Source organism: Meles meles, chromosome 1 (genome assembly GCF_922984935.1).
Source record: "Meles meles chromosome 1, mMelMel3.1 paternal haplotype, whole genome shotgun sequence".
Classification (NCBI taxonomy): Eukaryota; Metazoa; Chordata; class Mammalia; order Carnivora; family Mustelidae; genus Meles; species Meles meles.
Window position 1 is genome coordinate 136,363,896 of NC_060066.1, and position 20,880 is coordinate 136,384,775.

Below are 20,880 nucleotides of genomic sequence, written 5' to 3' on the forward strand. Positions count from 1 at the left end.
ATGATTTCTAATTTTTTCTCCTCCAAAGATATTTTTAAATATGGGACTTTTAGAGATTATTTTTCTGGAGAAGTTCCTCTACTCAGTGCCAACTGGTTTGGAAATAGTCATCATTTCTCTCTGATGATAAACTGTGGTATTACTTCCACTTTTAAAAACAAAGGGAAAAATGTGTTTGCAGTTTCACTTTGAGGCTCTTTGGAGAGAATTCTTATAACAGGGAGTGGTAAATTTTAGACAAAAAGTGGTTCAAAACTGGGAACAAATATCAATATCTCACTTGACTCACTGGCCACCAAAGTGTTTGGAAAATCAGTCGATATAATTCTCAATGTTTGGATCAATTGGAAAGTGGTTTAGTCCCAATAATGTCTAACGAATGATGTGTTTTAAACCAGTCACACATCTTCCCACTTGTTCTGCCTTCACACGGCTTCACATGTTTTAAAACATTGCCAACCCTTTCCTAATAGACACAGGGACTGACATTATTGAATATGTTGGCGTTCTGCTTCCTTAAAAGATGCTTGTGACAGTATAGTTCTTCTCTTTTAAACTTTGCTGCAACACTTTTGAGTTTTCTACATGTGTTAATATTGCAGTCATGTCCCTACTGAGAAATTGTATTCAGACACATTCCAATAGGCTGCAAATAATATTTTGGGCCCAATGTCATTTGGTCCAGATCAGATCCTCTCCTTGATGAAGATAACTCACCACAGGCAGGAATCTTTTGGTTGCCATTGATAGGAGTTGCATGAGCTAATTTAGGCAAAGGGGGATTTTACTGGAAGGATTGGGGGTAACTTACATCTAAATTGCCTGAAAGAAGAGCAGGGGAGCAGCTGTGTCCCAAGGACAGCTGGAAATGGGACAAGGCCGCAGCTGGGACTCGGGCCCTCTGCCTCGGCCTCTCTGTGCATTCCCTTCATTCCCTTTTCCCGCAGATCGGATTTCTCCAGTGATGGGGTCCACAGCCTCAGGGCTCTGCCCACCCCCCCCCCCATGGTGCTGCTCTGGGTGGAGGCCACCTCACACTCGTATCACATCGTTTGGTGAGCAGAAGACCCCTTTGTGAAAAGAAAAAGGCCCTCCTTTTCTGGGATGCAGTCCTCTAGCAGGGCCTAAGTTTCGGTGGGCGGAAGCAAGTGAGATTTCAGCCTGATCTCTGCTCCCCGCCTGGGGGCCTTTGCCTGAGGGCCCACCGAAGCTAGGGTCCCCACACGGCTCGAATTTCTTATAGCTTCTCTCCCTTTGTAAGGGGGCTCATGCTTCCCTCCTTTCCCCATGAAGTGCCCCCACCTCCATTTGCCAAGTGCCCAGCCACTCGGGTCTTCACTTTCTCTTTCTCTTCCAAAGAAGGAGCCAACAGAGTGGCAGCCTGCTTTCCTCAACAAAGGGCTTACGTGAATTAAAAGGGATTACGCTTTGAAGGGGGAAACGAGCCTTTAATCACCCAGAGAAGGACACAGCAGCCCAAGCCAGAGGTGCCCTGAGCGCCATTTATGTGGGTCGCTGTCCCTCCACAGACGGAGGGCTCCGAGGGATCTCCTACTCGTGCGACCCCCAAGCATGGGCTTTGTGAGACAGATCCAGCTCTTGCTCTGGAAGAACTGGACCCTGAGGAAAAGGCAAAAGGTAACAAGTGCAGCCTGCGGTCTCAAAATGAGGTGTGGAGCAAATCAGCAGTGGAGGGGGTGGGCGGGGGCAGGGTGGGGGTGGGGAAGGCAAGCTCTCTCACGGGGCTCCTTGCTATTTAGCTCTAAAGCAAAGGTTAGGCGGCTGCTCCCTGAACTGCTCCGACAAGTGTCCTTCACAGGAAGACCTGTTTCTCTGTCCAGAGATGGACACTTTCCACTTGCAGCCCAGCACGGCCACAGTATATACTCTTCTTTCCCCCTTCCTGCATGTCAACCTGTTGCCTGGCCCTCCCTTCCCCCCGCCCCCTGGTTTTGAAACCTGCCAGTCCAGCCCACAAACCCTTGAGCATCCTAATGGTGCTGTGGGAAGATCCTAAGCCCCCAAGAAGGGGCTCAAAGGAAAACACAACTCTCAAAGAGCCTCCTAGACCAAGGATACTATGTTTCATTGATTCTGTGAGGTACACTGGCTTTCCACATTTTCACATTCCTGACATGGGTCTGCAGCTCCTAATCAGGTGACATTTTAACTAGACACATCTGTTTCTTTCTTAGTGTGCAAAAAAATTACAACTGATGGTGTCTTAGATTCAGTGAGTTACAATAACTTATCAACCAGCAAGACATTTAACTGAGTCCTTTCACGGAGCAGAGATAATGGCTGGGCTGGACCAGGGATGTAAAAGCAAAAGGACACAGATTTGACCCTGGACTCATTTCTAGTCTGGCTGGGGAAACCTGAAGGGTTTTGAGACCAAGAGCAATAAATGTACCACTGGCCAAGTACCCCCCGAGAAGTTCCATCCGGCAAGAGGCACAGGTGAGCAGAGGACCCCAAGAGTGTACATACAAACAGCAATGGGCTTCTAATTTTTTTCTGGAAAGGGGTGAAGAGTGAATATGTGACTATATGGAAACACACACTTTGCTGCAGCCTTGCAGTCTTGCAAACACTAAATGACGCCAAATGACTAAAGATGCCCAAAGAAGAAGGAGCGGGGGGAGAAGGAATGAGGGGTGAGTAGAGCTGAGATTAGACAGACAGGAGGCAGGCAAGGCCGGGAGATTTTTGGAAGGAGGACACAGAGGAAGATTGGCTGTGAGGACGAGGAGAATGGATTTGTTCAAAGCCTGGATTTGAGATGGGTTTATGCAGGCAAGAAAGGGTTTTCCTGGGTGCTGGAAAAAAATGTTAGGGAAGAAGGAGGCCAAGGAGTGGAGCATCCGAAGGCCTGTGATGGAATGTCTCGGTCAGGGTTCAGTCAGAGAGAATCGGGAGTATAAAAAGGTGTTAGCTAAGTACAAGGCTCGTCACGGTGAAAGAGGACAAGGATCACGGAGGCAGCCATTGTAGGATGTGGCTTCCATCCCCAGAGTTGAGGGAATCAAGAGAAGAATATGGAACTCCTAGCACTTGGAAACACAGAGGAGATGTTGGTGGAAACATAACTCAGACCTGTAGGGGAGGGGCACAGTCAGGCTGCTGTTTGGGTCTCCCACCCAGACCCATGAAGAGGGACCCTGGCTACCTTTGGAGCGAAGGGACAACAGCTTAATAATTAGCCCAGAAAAGAGCAAATAGCAAAGGACATAATCAAACCACGTGCATAGATGCTGTGTGTCACTGGGACAGGACTTAGGGAGGCTGCAGAGGGAAACCAAGTTAGGACCCCCTCAGACACGGGAAACACCGCTGTCCTCAGGCTGCTTTCCTTGTCAAAGTTACTCTGATTTTCAAATTAGTTTTGAAGTTATTTGTCTCCCTCAGGAGCCAAGTGCTAACAGTCATCAGAGGCTCCATCCCTTGCTTCCAAGAGCTTCCCTTCCTGAATGAAAATAGATAAAAGTTAAACAAGATTCACTATTAAGTTCATGTATTCATTAATGTGTCCCTTCAATCAACAAATTCTTAATAATCACTAGGCATTGTGCCAGGTCCTAGGTAGCCAAGGGCAAACAAGACAAGCTTAGTCCTTGTCCACATAGTGTTTAGAGTCTGTGAAATGCCAAGGAAAATCCAATCTGCAACTATTTCTTTCTCCCTTTCCCATAAGAAATTAAGATTCTCGCTTAGTTCTACTCTCAATGTGCTCTTTGCAGCCCTCGAACAATATCCTTGGGGACTTTACCTGATGACATGATTCCATTTCTGCAGCAAGCATGTTGCTATTACAGAGAATGACCCTATTTTCAAAGACAGTGTTTAACTCAGAGGCCCTCCCCGCCCCTGCCCCCTTTCCCTGGTGTTGGCCAGTGTCCCCTGTTCAGGGACTCCATCTTTCCAAGAGTGTGCGCCCAGGGGGAACACGTTGCCAGCCTCTCTATGGTGAGAACCGGCTGAGAACCTTGGCTGAGGGAAGCTCCCAGAACTAGACGTGGTCTGGGCTGACATGCATTTGATGCCATCCTGCTGGCTTGCAGTTTGAGATCTCTGTCTGGTGTGCCTCCAGCCAATTTGCCCACTGCCACTATATCCTGGGAATGACCAGGATGTCTGAGAAAGATGGAAGCCTCTTCCACAGCCCCCAGCAGTGTGACAGCGGTCCGTGGCTCCTTCCCTAAGCTTTTCGTTCTTCTGGAAGGTTTTGCCTCAACAAAATGGTGACTCTCAAGAAAGTACAACACACCTAACCCATAACTCAACTCTTAGGTTTTTAACTTCTCAAACTTCCATGGTTTGGGGTGTTCACTACTGTGAACAAGGGCGAAACCAATACCAAATTTCCCCATTCCTCTTCTCCCAATCCCTGAGGGCATAAGATGAAAATCTTTACATCTCTGCATTCCTCCTTCCTTTTTCTTTTCTTCCTCCATTAACACTTATTACTAAGTGTCTGGCACTGAGCCATCACCTCAGGTCCATGAGAGAGCTCCTACTAGTGTCCCCGTGTGGACTGATGTGGTCAGTGAGGCTTCAGTGGATGTTAGTGACCGATGGGGCCGGCAGACATGGCCATTATCCCACCCTGGGGTTGTGGAGACTACAAAGACGGGGTGACCGTCTAATCTATCATCCTAACCAGGGCCGTTTTGAAAGTGAAAGGGTAGGAACAATGGCACTAGGGCAAAACACAAAACCTAACACTTGACCTGGCAAACTGGTCACCCCATACAGGAGACTGCTGAGTTAGACGCAGCCCCACTCTCAGGGAACTCGGAGCCAGGTGGGAGCTTGGCAGTGGAGTAGAAGGAAGCACAGGGTGGAGGCCAAGATGAGCTCTGGGGGCTCAGAAGAGAAATGGGGTTTGGAGAGCATGAAAGACTTCCCAAGGAGTTCCGCACTTCCAGTGACAGGAGCTCTCACAACCATGTGGGACAAATACACCTTGCCTGTATTTGCTGTGGGCCGGGCCCTGTGCCAGGGAGGGTTTATAAAGCTCGTTGGGTGTGCCTCCCTTCCCTGAAAGCTCCCAGTGTCGGGGCTCCCAGGTGTCATCCTCTTGTCCCAGCTTCCATGTTAGTGCAGGATGTTGGGGAGGCCTGAGGACTCATGAGAGTAGGGGCGTATTATGTCCTGGAGAGCTGGTGCGGTTGCAGGCTCTGGGCCGGGGCCCAGCATTCAGCGAGGGTGCAGGGAGGCTGGGCAGCCTGCTGCAAGCGTGCCCAGGTCCTGGGTCTGCATTCATCCAGCCAAGAATCCTCGCTGGGTTGTGGGTGCGGAAGGGAGAATTAAACAGCTCGCTTCAAGCCTCAGTTACCCACCTTTAAATTGGAAACAGATGAGGAGGGAAGGAAATCTAGCTGGCTGAGATTTAAAACAACAAGCACAACTCTGCCCTTCCCAGCAACCCCTCCTCCCCCGTGTAGATGGAGTAGTAAAGAGGGGGAGGGGAAGCAAAAAAAAAAAAAAAGAGAGAAAGAGAGAGAACAAGGAAATACCAGTTTGGGGGGGGGGAATTTTCCATCGGCCCCCTCTGAGCCTTGGCTGGGTTTAATTAAAGTTACAGACATGTTTAAAGGGAAAGGGTGGGGGGAGTCAGAGCCACCCTGAAAACATGTTTTTAATTACGCTGTGGAATTTCTCCCTGGGGTATGCCTGCGCACAGTTGAGCATCAAGGACAAGGATGCCGCTTCGGGGTGGGGCTGCGGAGCACGACTGGGGCGGGGGCCACAGGGAGAGGTTGCTGTGAGGACCTGCCAGGCTGGAGAGGAACCGCCCTGCCCATGGTCTTTGTGCAGGAGGGAGTGTGAAATGCAGCCCCTCCAAAACAAACCCTTGCAGAGTCAGAACAATAACACTCACCTCTCAACAAACGTTTGTCCAAGATTACCTAGACGACCTACCCCAGTGGGTCTCAGTCCCAGCTGCACGTTGAAATTACCTGGAAAGTGTTAGAAACAAACAGAAAGCAACCGGTTGTCCCACGCCCAGAGAAACCCCGGGGGTAATTGATGTGGGGCATGGCCTGAGCTCCCCCCACCTGATTCCAGCCGGCAGCCGCCTGGGAGCTGCCTTCAGAGAAGGTGGTCAAGTGAGGAGCAGGCACTCGGGGCAGAAAACAGCAGCCCTAACTCAGAGATCCGGGAAAGGCAAACACCGCAAGGTCCCACTCGTCCCGGGCCCGGGAACGAGAATTCTGATCTGGTCTGCCACTGAGGGGGGCTTCCAATCACAATGCCTTGCCAACACCAGATGCTTCAAAAATACAAGAACGAACGAGTGAGTAGAGAGAGAGTGTGTGCGACGTGCGACGAACACGGTGAAGAGGGTGGGGGTGCACCAGCTTGGGTTTGGGTGTTTTATCCGTGGACTCCTCCCCCCAGTCCAAGCCTGCAAACAGGTGGAGCAGGGGACAGTGGGTGGTGAGTGTCTCCGGAAGCCTCGTGTTTCCAAACTGGCAAATGAGCAGTCTTGAATCCAGAAGGGGAGAAGGGGAGGAAAACTGAATGCAAGTTGGGGGCCGGCCTAAGATCTTGCCGGTCATTTTAATGATACCCCCTTCTTCTTCAGCCTGTACAGTGTGTCGTGACCTACAGCGTCCTCGTGGTCTTTGTGGGAAGTGTGGGTCAGGAATGAAGGGCTTGTGTTTACTGAACATTACCTTGTGCCAGATTCTGCTCTGGGAGGTGGTTCTGGTACCAGCCCCCTTTTACAGATGAGGTCCTGAGGCGTGGAGTGAACTAGACAGGGCTACCCAAGGTCACACAGTTAATAGGGAGCAGAGCTGGATAAAACCCACAGGACTGACACAGTCAACTCTTAGGGGATACTGAAGGACAAAATAGTCTCATTTCACAGATAGGAAAACTGAGCCTGGGTGATGAAACAAGCCCTAAAGTGATTCTTAACCCAGATTTTCCCATTCCCAAACGTCTGACATACCAGACTACTCCCAGACAGACATTGCTACATGGAAGGAAGCGGACTGACTTGGGAGAAAGCCAAGGTTGCACACAATTGTCTTAAGGGGAAGAATCAGATGTGTGGAATCTGGACTGGTTGCCTCACTTCCTCGGTGAAGACAGCACGAACGACTTCCGGTTTCAGCGCTTGCTCCTATCCCTTACCCTGTGATCTTGCCGGACTTGCTCCCTGATCTTACTTGTGGACAGAAGGACCTGGGATGGGAAGCATGAAGCCAGTGTACAGAACATGCCTCTGGGGGTGTGGTTTGTTAAATCAGTTGGTGACCTGAGTGTCACCTTCAGCTTTCCAAAGAGCCTCCTAGACCAGTCCTTCACAAAGGCTCACTCATTCCATATTTATGGGGTACCTGCTGTGAAGCTGGCCCTGTGTCAGGGTGCTAGAATCACAGTAGTGACAGGGAGAGACATGGTTGCTGCCCTAAGGCAGCTCACGATCATTGAGGGTTCCATTTTCATGAAGGAGTGATGACCCTGATTTACGATGAGTGATAAGACAAGGGAAGTGCAGGGTGCTGTGGGAACAGCTGTGCTGGTCTGGTAAGGGCGAGAGAGTGTTAATAGTGAGATAGGGTCCCTGGGGAAGCCCCTCTTCCTTCTCTGATTTGCTGGGGGGGGGGGGGGGACAGCCAGCATTCCAGTGGCTATCGAGGGTGCTTGGCGTCAGTCCCTGTAACACTGGATGGGATTGTCCCATACTGATGTTTCGCCGTCTTGTAGGAGCATGTGTAGAGAGAGCCCTGAAAAGTGAGTGCCTTAAGGAAAATCTACCTCGTGTATAATATATAATAATATTTTGGTGTGTTTCTTCTAACATATCTTCCCTAGACATATTTTGAAGAAAACATTGAGTAAAAAGTTACAACTGCTTAATCACCAGCTGCCCTAAACATTTTTTTGTTTTTTCTTCAATGCATTATCTTTCCTCCACCCACCTGCCACTACTTTATGTTACAATTTGCAATAATTCTGTAGCCAGCAGACTCTACTAGCAGGAAAGGAATAGGCATTTACTGAGTCCCTGCTATGGAGTCTACCACTTTGCTGAGCATTTATGTACATTTCTTTGAAAGGAATGACAAAGGGTTAAAGACTGCGCAAATGGCCCCTAGCTGGTCTAGAAATACTTAAGTCTCTGTCTTAGCCAGGGGCACAAGTTCTCCTTCAGATCTCAGGAGTTTCCTTCCTAGGGTTTCTGGAGTGGGGGTTGGGTAGAAAAACTATTTCATTTCCCGAATCACATCCCCTCCTCCCTGCCCTCCTGCACAACCCTCCCACACCTGCAACCCACGCCAAAGGAGCAACACCATGGAGTGTGGCTCCAGCAACCAAGTGTTTCTTCCTTTGGAATCAAGGGTCCTTAAAACTCTCGAGTCGAACCTAATTTAAGTACTGGCTTTCAACCATAGGTCGTTATCAGCAGCTTCTGTCAGTACTGTAAAAACTGACCGCAGTATGCCCTGCTTTCTTCCTTTAAGCAAGAAGAAACTGTGCAAGGAAAGATGTTGGTAAACCCTTATTGACTTTGCGACGGATCACAGTGTTCAGAGTCCTTGGCTCATTCATTCAGTGACCACGTATGCAAGGTCTAGTGGGAACTAGAAGAAGGCAGGGCAGTAGGGAAGGGCGGAAAGGGCACATGAGACATGTGAGAGCTGGTGCCCTACAGAGCAGAATCTGCTTTCAGGTGCCCAGCAACATCTGAGGAGTTCTGAAGCACACATCTCCATCCTTGATCAAAGTCCTGTGTCAAGGCAGTTTCCTGAAATAGAGTAGAACCCAGATGGACACAAAGTCTTGTGAGCCTAATATATCAGGATAGAGGTAGTAAAGGAAACAAGACAAGAGAAGGAAGTCTGGGGCACTTGGGTGGCTCAGTCAGTTAAGTATCTGACTTGATTTTGGCTCAGGTCATGAACTCGGGGTCATGAGATCAAGCCCTGTGTCAGGGCATGGAGCCCGCTTAAGATTCTCTTAGATTCTCTCCCTCTGTCTGTCTTCTCCCACCCCCCTTGCCACCCCCAGCACTCTCTCCCTCTTGAAAGAAAGAAAGAAAGAAAGGAAGAAAGAAAGAAAGAAAGAAGAGAAAAGGAAGTCCTTTAGGAAATATACCACAACCAAGATCTATGGCACAGACACGTGCTGAGCTGAGTGTCCACTCTGGGTGTGTCTCCTGTAATTTCTTTTTTTTTTTTTTTAAAGATTTTATTTATTTATTTGACAGAGAGAGAGATCACAAGTAGGCAGAGAGGCAGGCAGAGAGAGAGGAGGAAGCAGGCTCCCCGCGGAGCAGAGGAGCAGAGAACCCGATGCGGGGCTCGATCCCAGGACCCGAGATCATGACCTGAGCCGAAGGCAGCGGCTTAATCCACTGAGCCACCCAGGCGCCCCGTCTCCTGTAATTTCTTAGCATCACTGGTCTTTCTCTCTTTTTGTCTTGTTTTTCCAGATCCGCTTTGTGGTGGAACTTGCATGGCCTTTGTCTTTATTTCTGATCTTGATCTGGTTAAGGAACATCAACCCACTCTACAGCCAACATGAATGTAAGCATGAAGGGAGCAGAAGGGGGGAGCCTGGCAAACCTTTCATTTAGAAAGGTCTTAGGGGGTTGGGGATTGGATCTACTTATCATCATTCCATGCCTCTGGTGCAGAAAACAGATTCATCGGTATGATACAAGTGAACTTTTTAATCCTACATCTTTGCAAATACTTGTATGTGGTTAATGAAGAATTGTGAAATTAGTTTTTGTTTTTGTTGATTCTTTTTTTTTTCTACACCTAAACTCTTACTCGTTTTAAAGGGAGCATATTATAAATGGGTTCCCTAAAATATTCTGGAGACCAATTTAGAGAATTGATATATAAAATGTTAAACAAAAATAAGAGGTAGTACACAGCCATGTGTAGTAACATATTATTTCTTGGATCCCAGAGGTATCCTGGGACGTGGGATGAGCCTGTGAATGAGCAGCTCCTCGCTGCTCCTGGTTTCTAGCGAGGATGACATCTTCTTCTCTAGGTAGCTGATGTGCAGACCTCAGGAACAATATGAAAATTCTCAGTGCCCTATTTTTACTCTTCTCCCTCTTGTTCATGAGTTTTAAGCCCCAAGTTCTGAATCAGTCTCCTGTCTATCAAACTCTTGCTTATTTACCTTGTTCCTCCCGCCCCCTCTTCACTCCAACCCATCATCTACCCTCCCCCCCCGCCACTGCTATAGGAGCCCATAACTTGCAACCTTCTTGTGTGCTTGGGGTATGTGCTCATAAAAACAATTGTGGAAAGAGTAGGTGAACCTCACCTCCTAAAGCATCTGAGCAATGTTGTGGAGCCATCTTGAGCTAACATCCCTCCAACATAGCCCCCTCTATTCCCCCTCCACGCTGCCCTCCATGCCTCCATCAATTGTCCATCAACTTGAGAGGAGAGACCCTGTCTCCAGCACTGGGCACATGGCCTGGCATATATTAGATGTTCCTGCTTCTTAAATGTTGATGAGTGAAAGAAAACGTCTGAGGGATGGGCTCCTTCCTGCAGAGGCCCAGCAACTAGAAGCGGCATCCCGCATGGTTTCCATAAGTAACTCCTTGTCTTCATTTCCTGTCTTCAAGGCCATTTTCCCAGCAAGGCGATGCCCTCAGCAGGAATGTTGCCGTGGCTCCAGGGGATATTCTGCAATGTGAACAATCCTTGTTTTCAAAGTCCCACCCCGGGAGAATCTCCTGGAACTGTGTCAAACTATAACAACTCCATGTAAGTATTGATATGCCCCAAATCTTAGGATAGGGCTTGAGGGCATTGGTTCTAAACCTGGGGAGTGGTTAAAGACCATTCCTAGAAGCTGATGAAAACCGATGACCCCTCTTCCCTCCAAAATGGACACACACACACACACACACACACACACACACACACACAAAGCATTACATTGTGCGTAAGATTTCTGGGTACTTGAGGACTCCAGATTAATGACCTCTCCTCTGGGGTCTAATTTTAAGTCAAATCCCATAAGAAGAGAATCTATCTTTGGAATTCCCTTTCAGAGCAGGAGATGGGAGAACATGATGTGAGCATGTCCTAGAGACAGAGGCTCAAGGATGTGCACAGGGTCATCCTTCACCCCCTGGGCTGATCTTGAGTTTACCTGAGGGACATCAACAAGTCTCGCTTGGGAGTGGGCTTCATTGTGCTTATATAAACACCAGGTCAGATGGAAACAAGATACTGTGTTACTCCAGGTTTTTTTTTTTCCTTAAAGTAGCTCTGCGTATAATTCCTCTGGACAAACCTGCATTTGACTCCAGAAAAGGGACACTTGACAAGTCAGCCCCATGCTCAGAGGTAGCCTTCCCCACTGGGAGCAAACTATGATTGCTTTTACCCTATCCTGGCAGAATAAGGTAGTCCTGATAGAGACTTATGCCCTGTAAGCCTATATACGTATCTGCTTGCCAATCTTTGGAATATGAAAAGATGGAAGAGGGAGCATCTGTCTTCCTGAGACTGTCGGGGAGGTGACATTTTAGCTGGGAGTGCAAGGCTGCAGACACTTCCTGGAGGCTCTAACTTGCAATCTCTAACTTCAGCTTGCATCCCCTCGAGGGGTTTGAGAAGGAACACTTCCCCATCCATAGAGATGGCGTGGGGTCACCCGGAGGGATCAGGGAGCCTGGAAGACACCTACCTCAGTGGGGCTAGCTGGGGCTTTGGATGGGCTGGCACCGGTGGTGTCTAGAAGCCGAGGGAGCTGGGGAAGGACAGCTTCTGACTCCAGCTGTACTCATCAGCAGAACCAGGAAATCCAGGTTTCACATTTCTCACCCTCATTATAGGTGAAATACTGGCTTATTCAAGGCTCTTTTGCCTGCAAGCCACAGAAGCCCATTCCAACAAGCTGTCGCCCTAGAGGGAGATAGATGATATGGACACTAGACCTTCTTGCAAAGCCAGGGGAAGCCAGGCAGACCTCAGGAGGGGTGGGATAGGAGCTGGATGGCCGAGGACCTGCTCTCTCCTCTCTGGGCGCAGGGTTCAGCCTCTGTCCCTTTGTCTGGGCAACAGCTATATTTACCTCTCTCTACCGACCAATGTCCCTGCTTCTCAATGCCCATGCTGGCTCTGCTTGCCCAGTTCAGAGCACCTTGCATTGGGCAACTGGAAGGACATCTTTTAATACCATTCAAATTCCTGGGAACAGAGATGATTGCTTCAACTTCATTTTCCTTGTCCGGTCAGCCATGGCAGAGGGCGTGTGAGTGTGTATGGGTGTGTGGGTGCCCACTTATAGGGAGGAATTTGTGGATTAAGCATGGCTGTCCATGCCTATGAATGGCTGGCCAGGTGAGGTCTCAGAGAAGTGGCAACCCAACTGCTGGGAAGAACCTCCAGGACCATCTTCGAATGTCATCCTGCCGGAGGCTTCTCTGGGCGGGAGAGACATAGAGCAGGTGACTCGGCCCTGCTGAAGCTAGAAAACTGAACAAAATGCTCACCAGCCCTATTAGCCTGTATGTACAATGAAGTCGAAATAACCTTTTCTCCTTTGGCCTTGGTGGTATTATAAGGATATGTGATGTCATAGCTAGGGCAAGCATGTGGGGTCTCCAAAACTAGCAAGCAGTGGTATTACTATTATAAAAATGACAATATCTTTTCTGACGGAGCTTTGTCTTTCTTACAGCTTGGCAAGGGTATTTAGAGACTTTCAAGAACTCGTCATGAAGGCACCAGAGAGGCAGAACCTTGGCCATGTTTGGAAGGAACTTCAAACCTTGTCTCAACTCATGGACACCCTCCGGACTCACCCCGAGAGAGTCGCGGGTATGCTGGGCTTGCACCTTCTCATCCATCACTTACTTGCCTCTCCCTTGCCTCACCCGTCAGGGAGACCAAAGGCACAGGAAAGAGAAGGAGATTTGGTGGGGAAAAGATACTAGAGGTGGTAGGAAGGAAGGGCTCTAGAGGTGGCATGAAGCTCACCTTGGTGAGGACTCCTCTTTCTATCAGCTTTAGAGTTAGGAAGTTGAGGAGGGCAGGAAAGTTCTCGTTCCAGGCAAGTCTAGACTCAGAAAGGAGAATGCTGGAGTGGTTGCGCTCTGAGAAGGATGAGGCTAGGTTAATTGTGGAAGCAGGAGGAAAAGGGTAAAGGGAAATGTGTGGGAGTATTTTCATGGAGCACTAGAGAGTGAGCTAACCAGGACTGCGTGGAAGCAATGCCAAGTAAGGGGCCAGAGAGGCCAGAATGTGTATGTTTATCATGGCATAATATGCACGATCATTCCATTTCTTCCAGGGATATTCAGCCTCCCGAGCCCTGAGGCACAGCAGGTGTAGAGGGAGATGATATGGGGCTGGGGGTTTTAGGGAGGTACTGCAGAATGTTCAGGAGGCAAGGACTTGAGGGTGGTGACTGGAAAACGGGCATTGGGTCCAGGCTGCAGAAGGATGGATGGGGAAACCAGAAGTACTGAAATGGCCTGGGGAAGATCAGGGGACAAGAGAACAGAGGCCCCTGGGAGTTCCACAGTCCTGTTTAAGGACCAGTGTGCTGAGCGGGATGGAGGGCTTGATGACTGTGGTCAAAGAGTGAGCTCTGCCCATCCAGGATTTCAAAAGTTGGCAGGAGCAGGGAGAAGGAGCCCCTGGGTATGGCTGGGGTGGCTGAAGCAGGGCGGAAGTGAAAGTTGAGCTGATGAGGACACCAAGGGACCAAGAAGCCAGGCTGTTGGGTCACTGTGTGGGCAGGTAGGGGAGATGGTTACCAGGGTAAGGCAGTCACTTGGGCTCTGGAGCAGTAAGGGCTGGACGTAGCAGAGGCTTGGGCACGAGCTGGAAGCCCCCCCACCCACCCACTAACCCTCCACCATCCCCAGGAGGGCAGATGAGCAGCTGAGAGGGAGAAAGCCCCGCCGGAAATCTAGGGGTCTCTGCAGTCCTACAGGGGAGACGTGACCACCAGTGGGGGAAGACTGTGAAGGCTTGCGGCTCAGAAGCAGTGAAGAGGTTCAAAGATCCTGCATGCATCCTGTGTTGCTAGGATAGGGATGGGCAGGGGGGACTCTCGGGATGGGCAGCGGGGACTCTCGGGATGGCCTCAGAGGATGACGGGGATGAGCAAGGGGTCTACTAAGGGGACGGAGGGGCTGGATAGAATGGTTCCTGTTCAGGGTTCTAAACAAGAGAAGTGGGAGAATGGTAGGAATCAGCCCTCCGGGGGTCCTCACCCATGCAGCTAGAGAGACGGATCAGAGCGGGTACCCACGCCGAGGGCTCCCAAAGCAGAGGTGGAAGGACAGAAAGAACAGTGACCACACCTTGGGGAGGGTGGTGGAGGGAAGTAGGGGGGGGGGGGGCTTCAAGAGAACAGAACAGTCCAGAGGGGCAATTATCCTTAGGAAAATATTATCCTCTTCCCACCTGACCACCTTTTCCCTTCTCTCCCTATGGGAGCAGTGAAGGGCAGGAGTATGTTCAGAGAACATGTTGAGATGACTTCATTACATTTTAATTCTCTCCAAAATAGTAACACATGGACTTTAGGTAGTCATGTTCTACAAACCAGATTATAAACATGACCTTCTTTGCTGCCCTGGATAGAAGAGTTTACTCAGCTCAAGCTGGAGGACCTTCTAAGGTGTGAGCACAAACAGAATTTTGGTAGTAAGAGAAACAGGAGAGAGGCAGCAACCGGAAAGCACTGTTTTCCAGGATTAAAGAAGCAGATGAGAACATGGGCTGTCTAACCCCTGGAGTGATTGCCTACCTCATTCATCCTGTGGGACCTGGAATGAGGCAGACATTTCGTTTTGTTGTCTCATTGTCAGATGGAGTCCAGCTGGGAGGACATGTAAAGGAAATCATTTCAAACCACAATTTCTCTGTGGTCTTTACAGTGTGTATCTGAGAACCAAAGTCACAGCTTCCCAACCTCACACAGGACTAGTTTTGAATTGGCGTACAGGTGGTTCCTTCTGCTGGCCTTCAGTCTGTGGGGGGAAGTTCTCTGAAGGAGAGCAGCTTCAGAGGTCTGGAGAGACAGGGTGGGAAAAGGTCAGCCAAGGCTCCCCACAGGAATCTGGGGGCTGGGAACAAAGATTCTACAGCACCCCTGACCTTGGTGGCCATAAGAGGGGACAGGGGGCCATCTCCAAAGTCTCTGAAGGAATTCTAGGCCAAGCATCTAAGATTTCCCAAGTATCCACCATCAGGATGGCAGACTATTTCAGGGTCCATCCCAGGGTCACTTGGGGACTTGCTCACTGTCAACACTGAATCCTCGGCCCAAAGCCCCAGTGGAGGGTAAAGCCTCGGAGAACGAGGTGGGCGGCTGTCATTGGTATGTGCTTTTGCCTGTCAGTTTCCAGTCACCTGGGAAAGTATGCCGATGGCTGACCCAGGTGGCCTTTTCTTTTCCTAGCAAACCTGTTGTACAGCATTCTCCCCAGGGGAGGATTAATGGTAAAACACCAGACGTGAAGCCCCCTCCCCTCTCAGCCCCAAGCAAGCACTGTGGTCTCTCAATCATCTTCAGACACCTTCTTCCCACAAGCCCCACACGTTCTCCTGGCTTCTCTCCCACCCCAACCCTCAGCTCCCCTCAGCTCCGTGGGCCTCAGCAGCCCCCTCCCCCAACCTCTTCCCAGGGAAGCGAACAAGAAGAACCACATTTTAAACAAAATTTATTTTTCTTTCCTCAGGCCCCCAGTTCACATTTCTCCCTCGGGAGTCTAGTGGAGCTTCTGTCTGGTATCAGCCACCTCTTACATCTTGGGCCCCACACTCTCACTACAGGGCAACCCCCACCCCTCTCTGTGGAACCACCACTCTCCTGCCCCTTCCCCCCTAGGGCCACAGCAGCCCAGTCACCTGGGTGGGGGCAGGGGGAATGGCTTCCCTCCCCAGCAAGATATTCTTAGGCAAGGTCAGGCGAGTGAGTTAAAGAATAACGAATTGACAAACAGTCAAATGGGTTGCCGACTCTCAGGTCACAACCACAAGTATTTATTGGGTGCCTCCTGTCATTCCACAGGTGTTCGTCGAGGCCCTGATTCCACGTCAGGCTCTCATGCTGCGTGTCAGAGAGAGGTATCCTCAAGGGCTTACCTCTGTGCGCCCAGCATTGCTAGTATGGTGAGGGGTAAAATGAAGGCAGGATCCTTAGCCCCCTCCTCTCCAGAGACTCGTGTGTGTGTGTCCAGGGTGCGCCTGAGGCCAGTGTAGGACATAATGCTGACTATGAAGAAGTGATTGCGAGAAAGAAGAATGACCGAGCTGGGGTCCAGCGGAAGGAAGAAGGGAAGCTGGGTTTGGAAGATGACAAGACTTATGTTATCAGAAAAAGGGGAAGGCAAGAATAAAATACAGCAGCCCCTTTCAGACCCCCTCCTACTCCTGGGATCCCTCCTATATTCTGGTTTCCCAGAAGCCTTTGGGCTTTTTCCCGGTTAACACTGGCTGATAGCACAACTCCCCAGAGTCTGTCGTGAAGCAGAGACTCCGGGCTTGTTGTCCCTGCCCTAGCTACATGGGCAGGTCCCTGGCTTGACCCATCCCCTTTGAGGAGGAAATGAGCAGCAACCTCCATCTGGACCAGGTCCTTCAGGGAAACACACAACCTGAAAACAGAAGGGAAGGCGGTCAAGCACTCAGGGGAATAGTTAGGCCTCTTGGCTGCCTGGTGAAGGGAGAATTTGGGGGAGAGAAAATGGGGTGCTGGGGTATTAGGAGCAGGAAGGAGCAGGATCACTGGATAATTAGAGTTAGTCAAAGGAGAACTAAGAGGTAAGCAGTCAGCCAGGCTCCCGGGGGAGTTGGGATGTACACATGGGCACTTTCATGAAACCCAGACGTTTTCCCTTAATGTTGAAATGATTTCCTAAGTAGCTGGGTCTGTAAGCATCTTTGCTGGCCAGCACCCCGTGAACTGTGGCAGCGGCCCACTTGAGGTTGAGTGTTGGCCCTGTAAGCAGGCAGCGGAGGTGGGTAGCCTGGGGGTGAAGCTCCTGGGAGGCGTCAAAATAGTAATACAATCAGAACAAGCATCTATGGAGAGGGCCCATGTTTTCAGGCCTGGGAGTTGGCCACTTCACAGTCCTTAGCCCGAGTCACCCTCACAATATCCCTGTGAGGTGTGCAAAGTACAGACACAAAGCATTCAGTCACTTGCCGCGGGGTCACCTTAACAGCTAGGAGTCCTTTATGCCTCCTTATAAAAAATTTCTGCTTTTAGTATGTCCCGAGGAAAGCCAGGGAGAATGTGACTGGGGCTGATGAAGGCACAAAATTAAAAGTCCAGGCAATAGACCATCTCCTCTTTCCCTCCTAAAGCTTTTCTTGCCCAGAACAGGCCCCTTTCTTCTAGTCTATATCAATACCCCAAGCTTAGAGTCTTAGCTGAGATGACAGAAATGAGGGGAAGAGCCCTTTACCCCACGACAACACAGTGTGGACACAGCATGTATGTCCTCTCATTCTACACTAGGCTTTTTCAGCCTTAACACTAATGATATTTTGGACCAGATGGTTCTTTGTTTTGTAGTGGGGAGGGAGTTATTCTGTCCATTGTGGATGTATTACCAGCATCCCTGGCCTCTACCCTGTAGCACCTCCTCAGTTGCAGCACCCAAAAATGTCTTCAGACATTGCCAAGTGTTCGCAGGGGAGACAAAATTACCCCACTGTACTTCCTCACCCCCATCTGGTTGAGAGTCGCTATTCTAGACCAACTCTACAACGCAGCTGATGACCCCTCCCCTGTCCTGAGCTAACTTCTTCCACTTTTTGTGCCTCCTCACTAAGTTTTGCCTGGCTGCGTCATCAGTAAATGCTGTAACTGTGTTGGTGACAGCCTAGGGACAGGAGTCCTGACCTCCAAGCTCCCATGGGACCCAAGAACAGAGCCTTCTGCTGAAAGCTGATTAGAAATGCTTCCAATATGTTCTACATGTTCTCCCTTTTTTGAGTTATTCCCCATTTGACACCCTGTTCTTTCATTCATATACAGGAAGAGGGATACGAATTCGGGATGTCCTAAAAGACGAAGAAACACTGACACTATTTCTCACGAGAAACATTGGCCTGTCTGACTCAGTTGTCTACCTTCTGGTCAACTCCCAAGTTCGTCCAGAACAGGTAGGTGGATATCACTGGTCCCTGGAGGGGAGGGATGAGCCCTGAGCCTGAGAAAAAACAGGGGAGACCTTGCATTATTTTTCTTTCTTGCTTTCATGTTCAAAATCCATGATTTGTTCCAAATATTCAGAAAAATACCTGGGGGTGGGGGGTGGTCACTTGAGATAACGAGCCTTCCTGGCATAGGATTATGAAGCAGCCCATCCTGGCAGCACTTCAAACAGCTTGGATTTGTATAACTGGAAAGAACCTCGGAGAACACGTGGCTCAGAATCCTCTTAGAACTGAGGAAAACTGGGGCGCCTGGGTGGCTCAGTGGGTTAAAGCCTCTGCCTTCGGCTCGGGTCATGGTCCCAGGGTCCTGGGATCGAGCCCCGCATCGGGCTCTCTGCTTGGCTGGGAGCCTGCTTCCTCCTCTCTCTCTCTCTGCCTGCTTCTCTGCCTGCTTGTAATCTCTATCTGTCAAAAAAATAAATCTTTAAAAAAAAAAAAAAAGAAGAAAGAACTGAGGAAAACTGAGGTTTACTCACGTATTCATCAAATATTCAGGGACATTCTAGGTACAAAAATACAGAGTGAACAACATAGGCAGACCTAGGTACATAAACCACAGGCAAATCTAGGTACAGTGTGAACAACATAGGCAAACCCTTGACTCTGGGAGCTTATAGTCCTGTGGGGACAACAGGCGACCATCAAATAAGCAAAGATATGCACGGAGCCTTTCCGGGTCAAGATAGGTGCTGAGAGGAAAATCTGGCAGGGCTGGGTGTTAGGGAGGGTCTAGGAGGCATAGGATGGGGGCAAACTGAAATGAGATGGTCAAGGAAGGCCTTCCTGTTAACATGGTATCTGAGCCCACCTGCCTAAGCAGAAGGCAGTGGGAAGCGCTGGGAGAGGAGAGTTCTGGGGTGAGCAATGGGCCGCGCGTGCGCAGTGTGTGAGTGCACGGAGCTGATCTTCCCCTGGCTACAGACCTCTGATTGCCTGCACGTTTTCTTCTCAGTGCCAGGCAAGCTCCTTCTTCTGTCCCCACTGTACTCTCTGACCCATGCCCCTCAAATCTGCCTCATGCATTTCATTATCTCCTATATGTATCCAGAGTGTTTTAAACCCCTAATACATGACTTTCCCCATCTGTGGAAGTTCTGGGCCTCAGGGTCTCCTGCCCAGCCTCCTGGGCATGCAGGTTTCTGGCGTGATGAACAAAGTGAGAATGCAAGATAAGCAGGGGCCCAATCGTGCAGACACCCCTCCCGCCTCTCCTGGCCAGGTCTGCACCTCCTCCAGACTCCAGGGGAGACTGAGACATAAACAGAGAATTTCAGGGCCTGTGTCAGTACTGAGATAAAAGTCTGCACCCAGAGGAGGGAGGGGGTACCCCAGACGCCTGGGCAAGGCTGACTCTGTCCAAAGGGGTTTTCAGGCTGGTCCCCTGCAGCGTGGTGAAGAAACCCATACCTGCTTTTCTGGCTTCTTAGACTGTGAGGTTTTCCCTGAAACCACACAAGGGGAACTGAGGGTCAGCCCTGAGACAGTGTGTCAGAGCCTTTGGAGAGCAGGGTCTGCACTGCCCAGGCCCTTGAACTCAGACCTGGCTGCCCTGCTCCACTCTCCCTCCCACTCCCATCTGGGTGGGGGCAGGGCAGGGGAGTGGTGGGCCCGCATCCACAGCTCATTCTCCGCTTTGCTTTCTCTTAGCTCATAAAACTCAAGTCCTGGAAATGCCTGTGATGACTTCCAGTTGGTAATAAAAGGGAGATGGAGATAAGGGCAGGAATTTAGGGGAAATTTCTTTCCAGCTCCTCACTGACGGGACATTTGGGTCTCTAGTTGCTGTGCTGTTGGCATCAGAACTGAGCCTTTCACGTGGGGGGAAGAGGCCAGTGTCACTGGGTTGTGCTATTAGTAGGGTTGCTCCCTCTGATTAGCTGGTGCTTCCCTGATTAGCAAATGTCAGAGCTCAAGAGGAAGCACAGAGCTCCTGCTGCTGGAAGAGGCTGGTCCTGTTGTCCCAGCTCCCTCTGGGCCCTATGCCTTCCCTGCTTCTCAGCATGTGCTGAGCTGCACCTGCCTCCCCATCTCTGTCTCAGGCCTTCGTTCAGTTGTGCCACTCCTTACCAGCACCATCCACCACCATTTTCCTCCACGATGGAGGGGGCTCACCGTTTTCAAGCCTGGCAGTTAGCCATTTCCATAGTGGCTTCCGCTGTTAGCCACAGTAGCTGAGGAACTGAATTTTAAATATTATTTAATGTTGATTAAACTTAAATAGCCACATGGGGCTTACAGCTCTCTGGTTAGTCTCAGCAAACATGGGATTTTGTTCTTCATCAGGACTGCGTGCCCCCCTGGGGTGCTCTCTGCCTGGTACCGGAGATCCCCCTCTCCCCATCTAGGAAATTTTTAGACGATGAGAGTGGAATAGTTGTTTGGCTCATCACTCACTCCACCCCCCCAAGCCCAGCCTTAAAACTCCTGGACTTGCTTCAAGGCCCAGCTCAAGTGTTGCCTCCCTGGTGAAATCATTCATAAACCCTCCCTTCTTTGTTTTGCCCACTCCCACTTCCCTACTCAGCAAAGAGCTAACGGGTAGTGATGAAACACAAGCTCTGAGTTCAAATCTCAGCAAGGCTACACAGTTAACTGTGTGACCTCAAGCAAGTGAAACAACCACTCCGTGCTTCTGTGTCCTCATTTATAAAATGGAAACAGTGAAAGTACCTATGATTGTTATGGGGGT

General features: G+C 50.0%; 1 protein-coding gene across 1 annotated transcript in view; it reads left to right on the plus strand.

The window, feature by feature from the left end:
• Positions 1-1,572: 1,572 nt before the first annotated feature.
• Positions 1,573-20,880, plus strand: part of ABCA4 (ATP binding cassette subfamily A member 4) — a 126,047-nt gene continuing 106,739 nt past the window's right edge. Inside the window, exons 1-5 of the mRNA XM_046025848.1 lie at positions 1,573-1,638; positions 9,455-9,548; positions 10,619-10,760; positions 12,688-12,827; positions 18,010-18,137. Coding sequence (XP_045881804.1) covers positions 1,573-1,638; positions 9,455-9,548; positions 10,619-10,760; positions 12,688-12,827; positions 18,010-18,137 — 570 coding nt within the window. The remainder of the gene's footprint in view (positions 1,639-9,454; positions 9,549-10,618; positions 10,761-12,687; positions 12,828-18,009; positions 18,138-20,880) is intronic.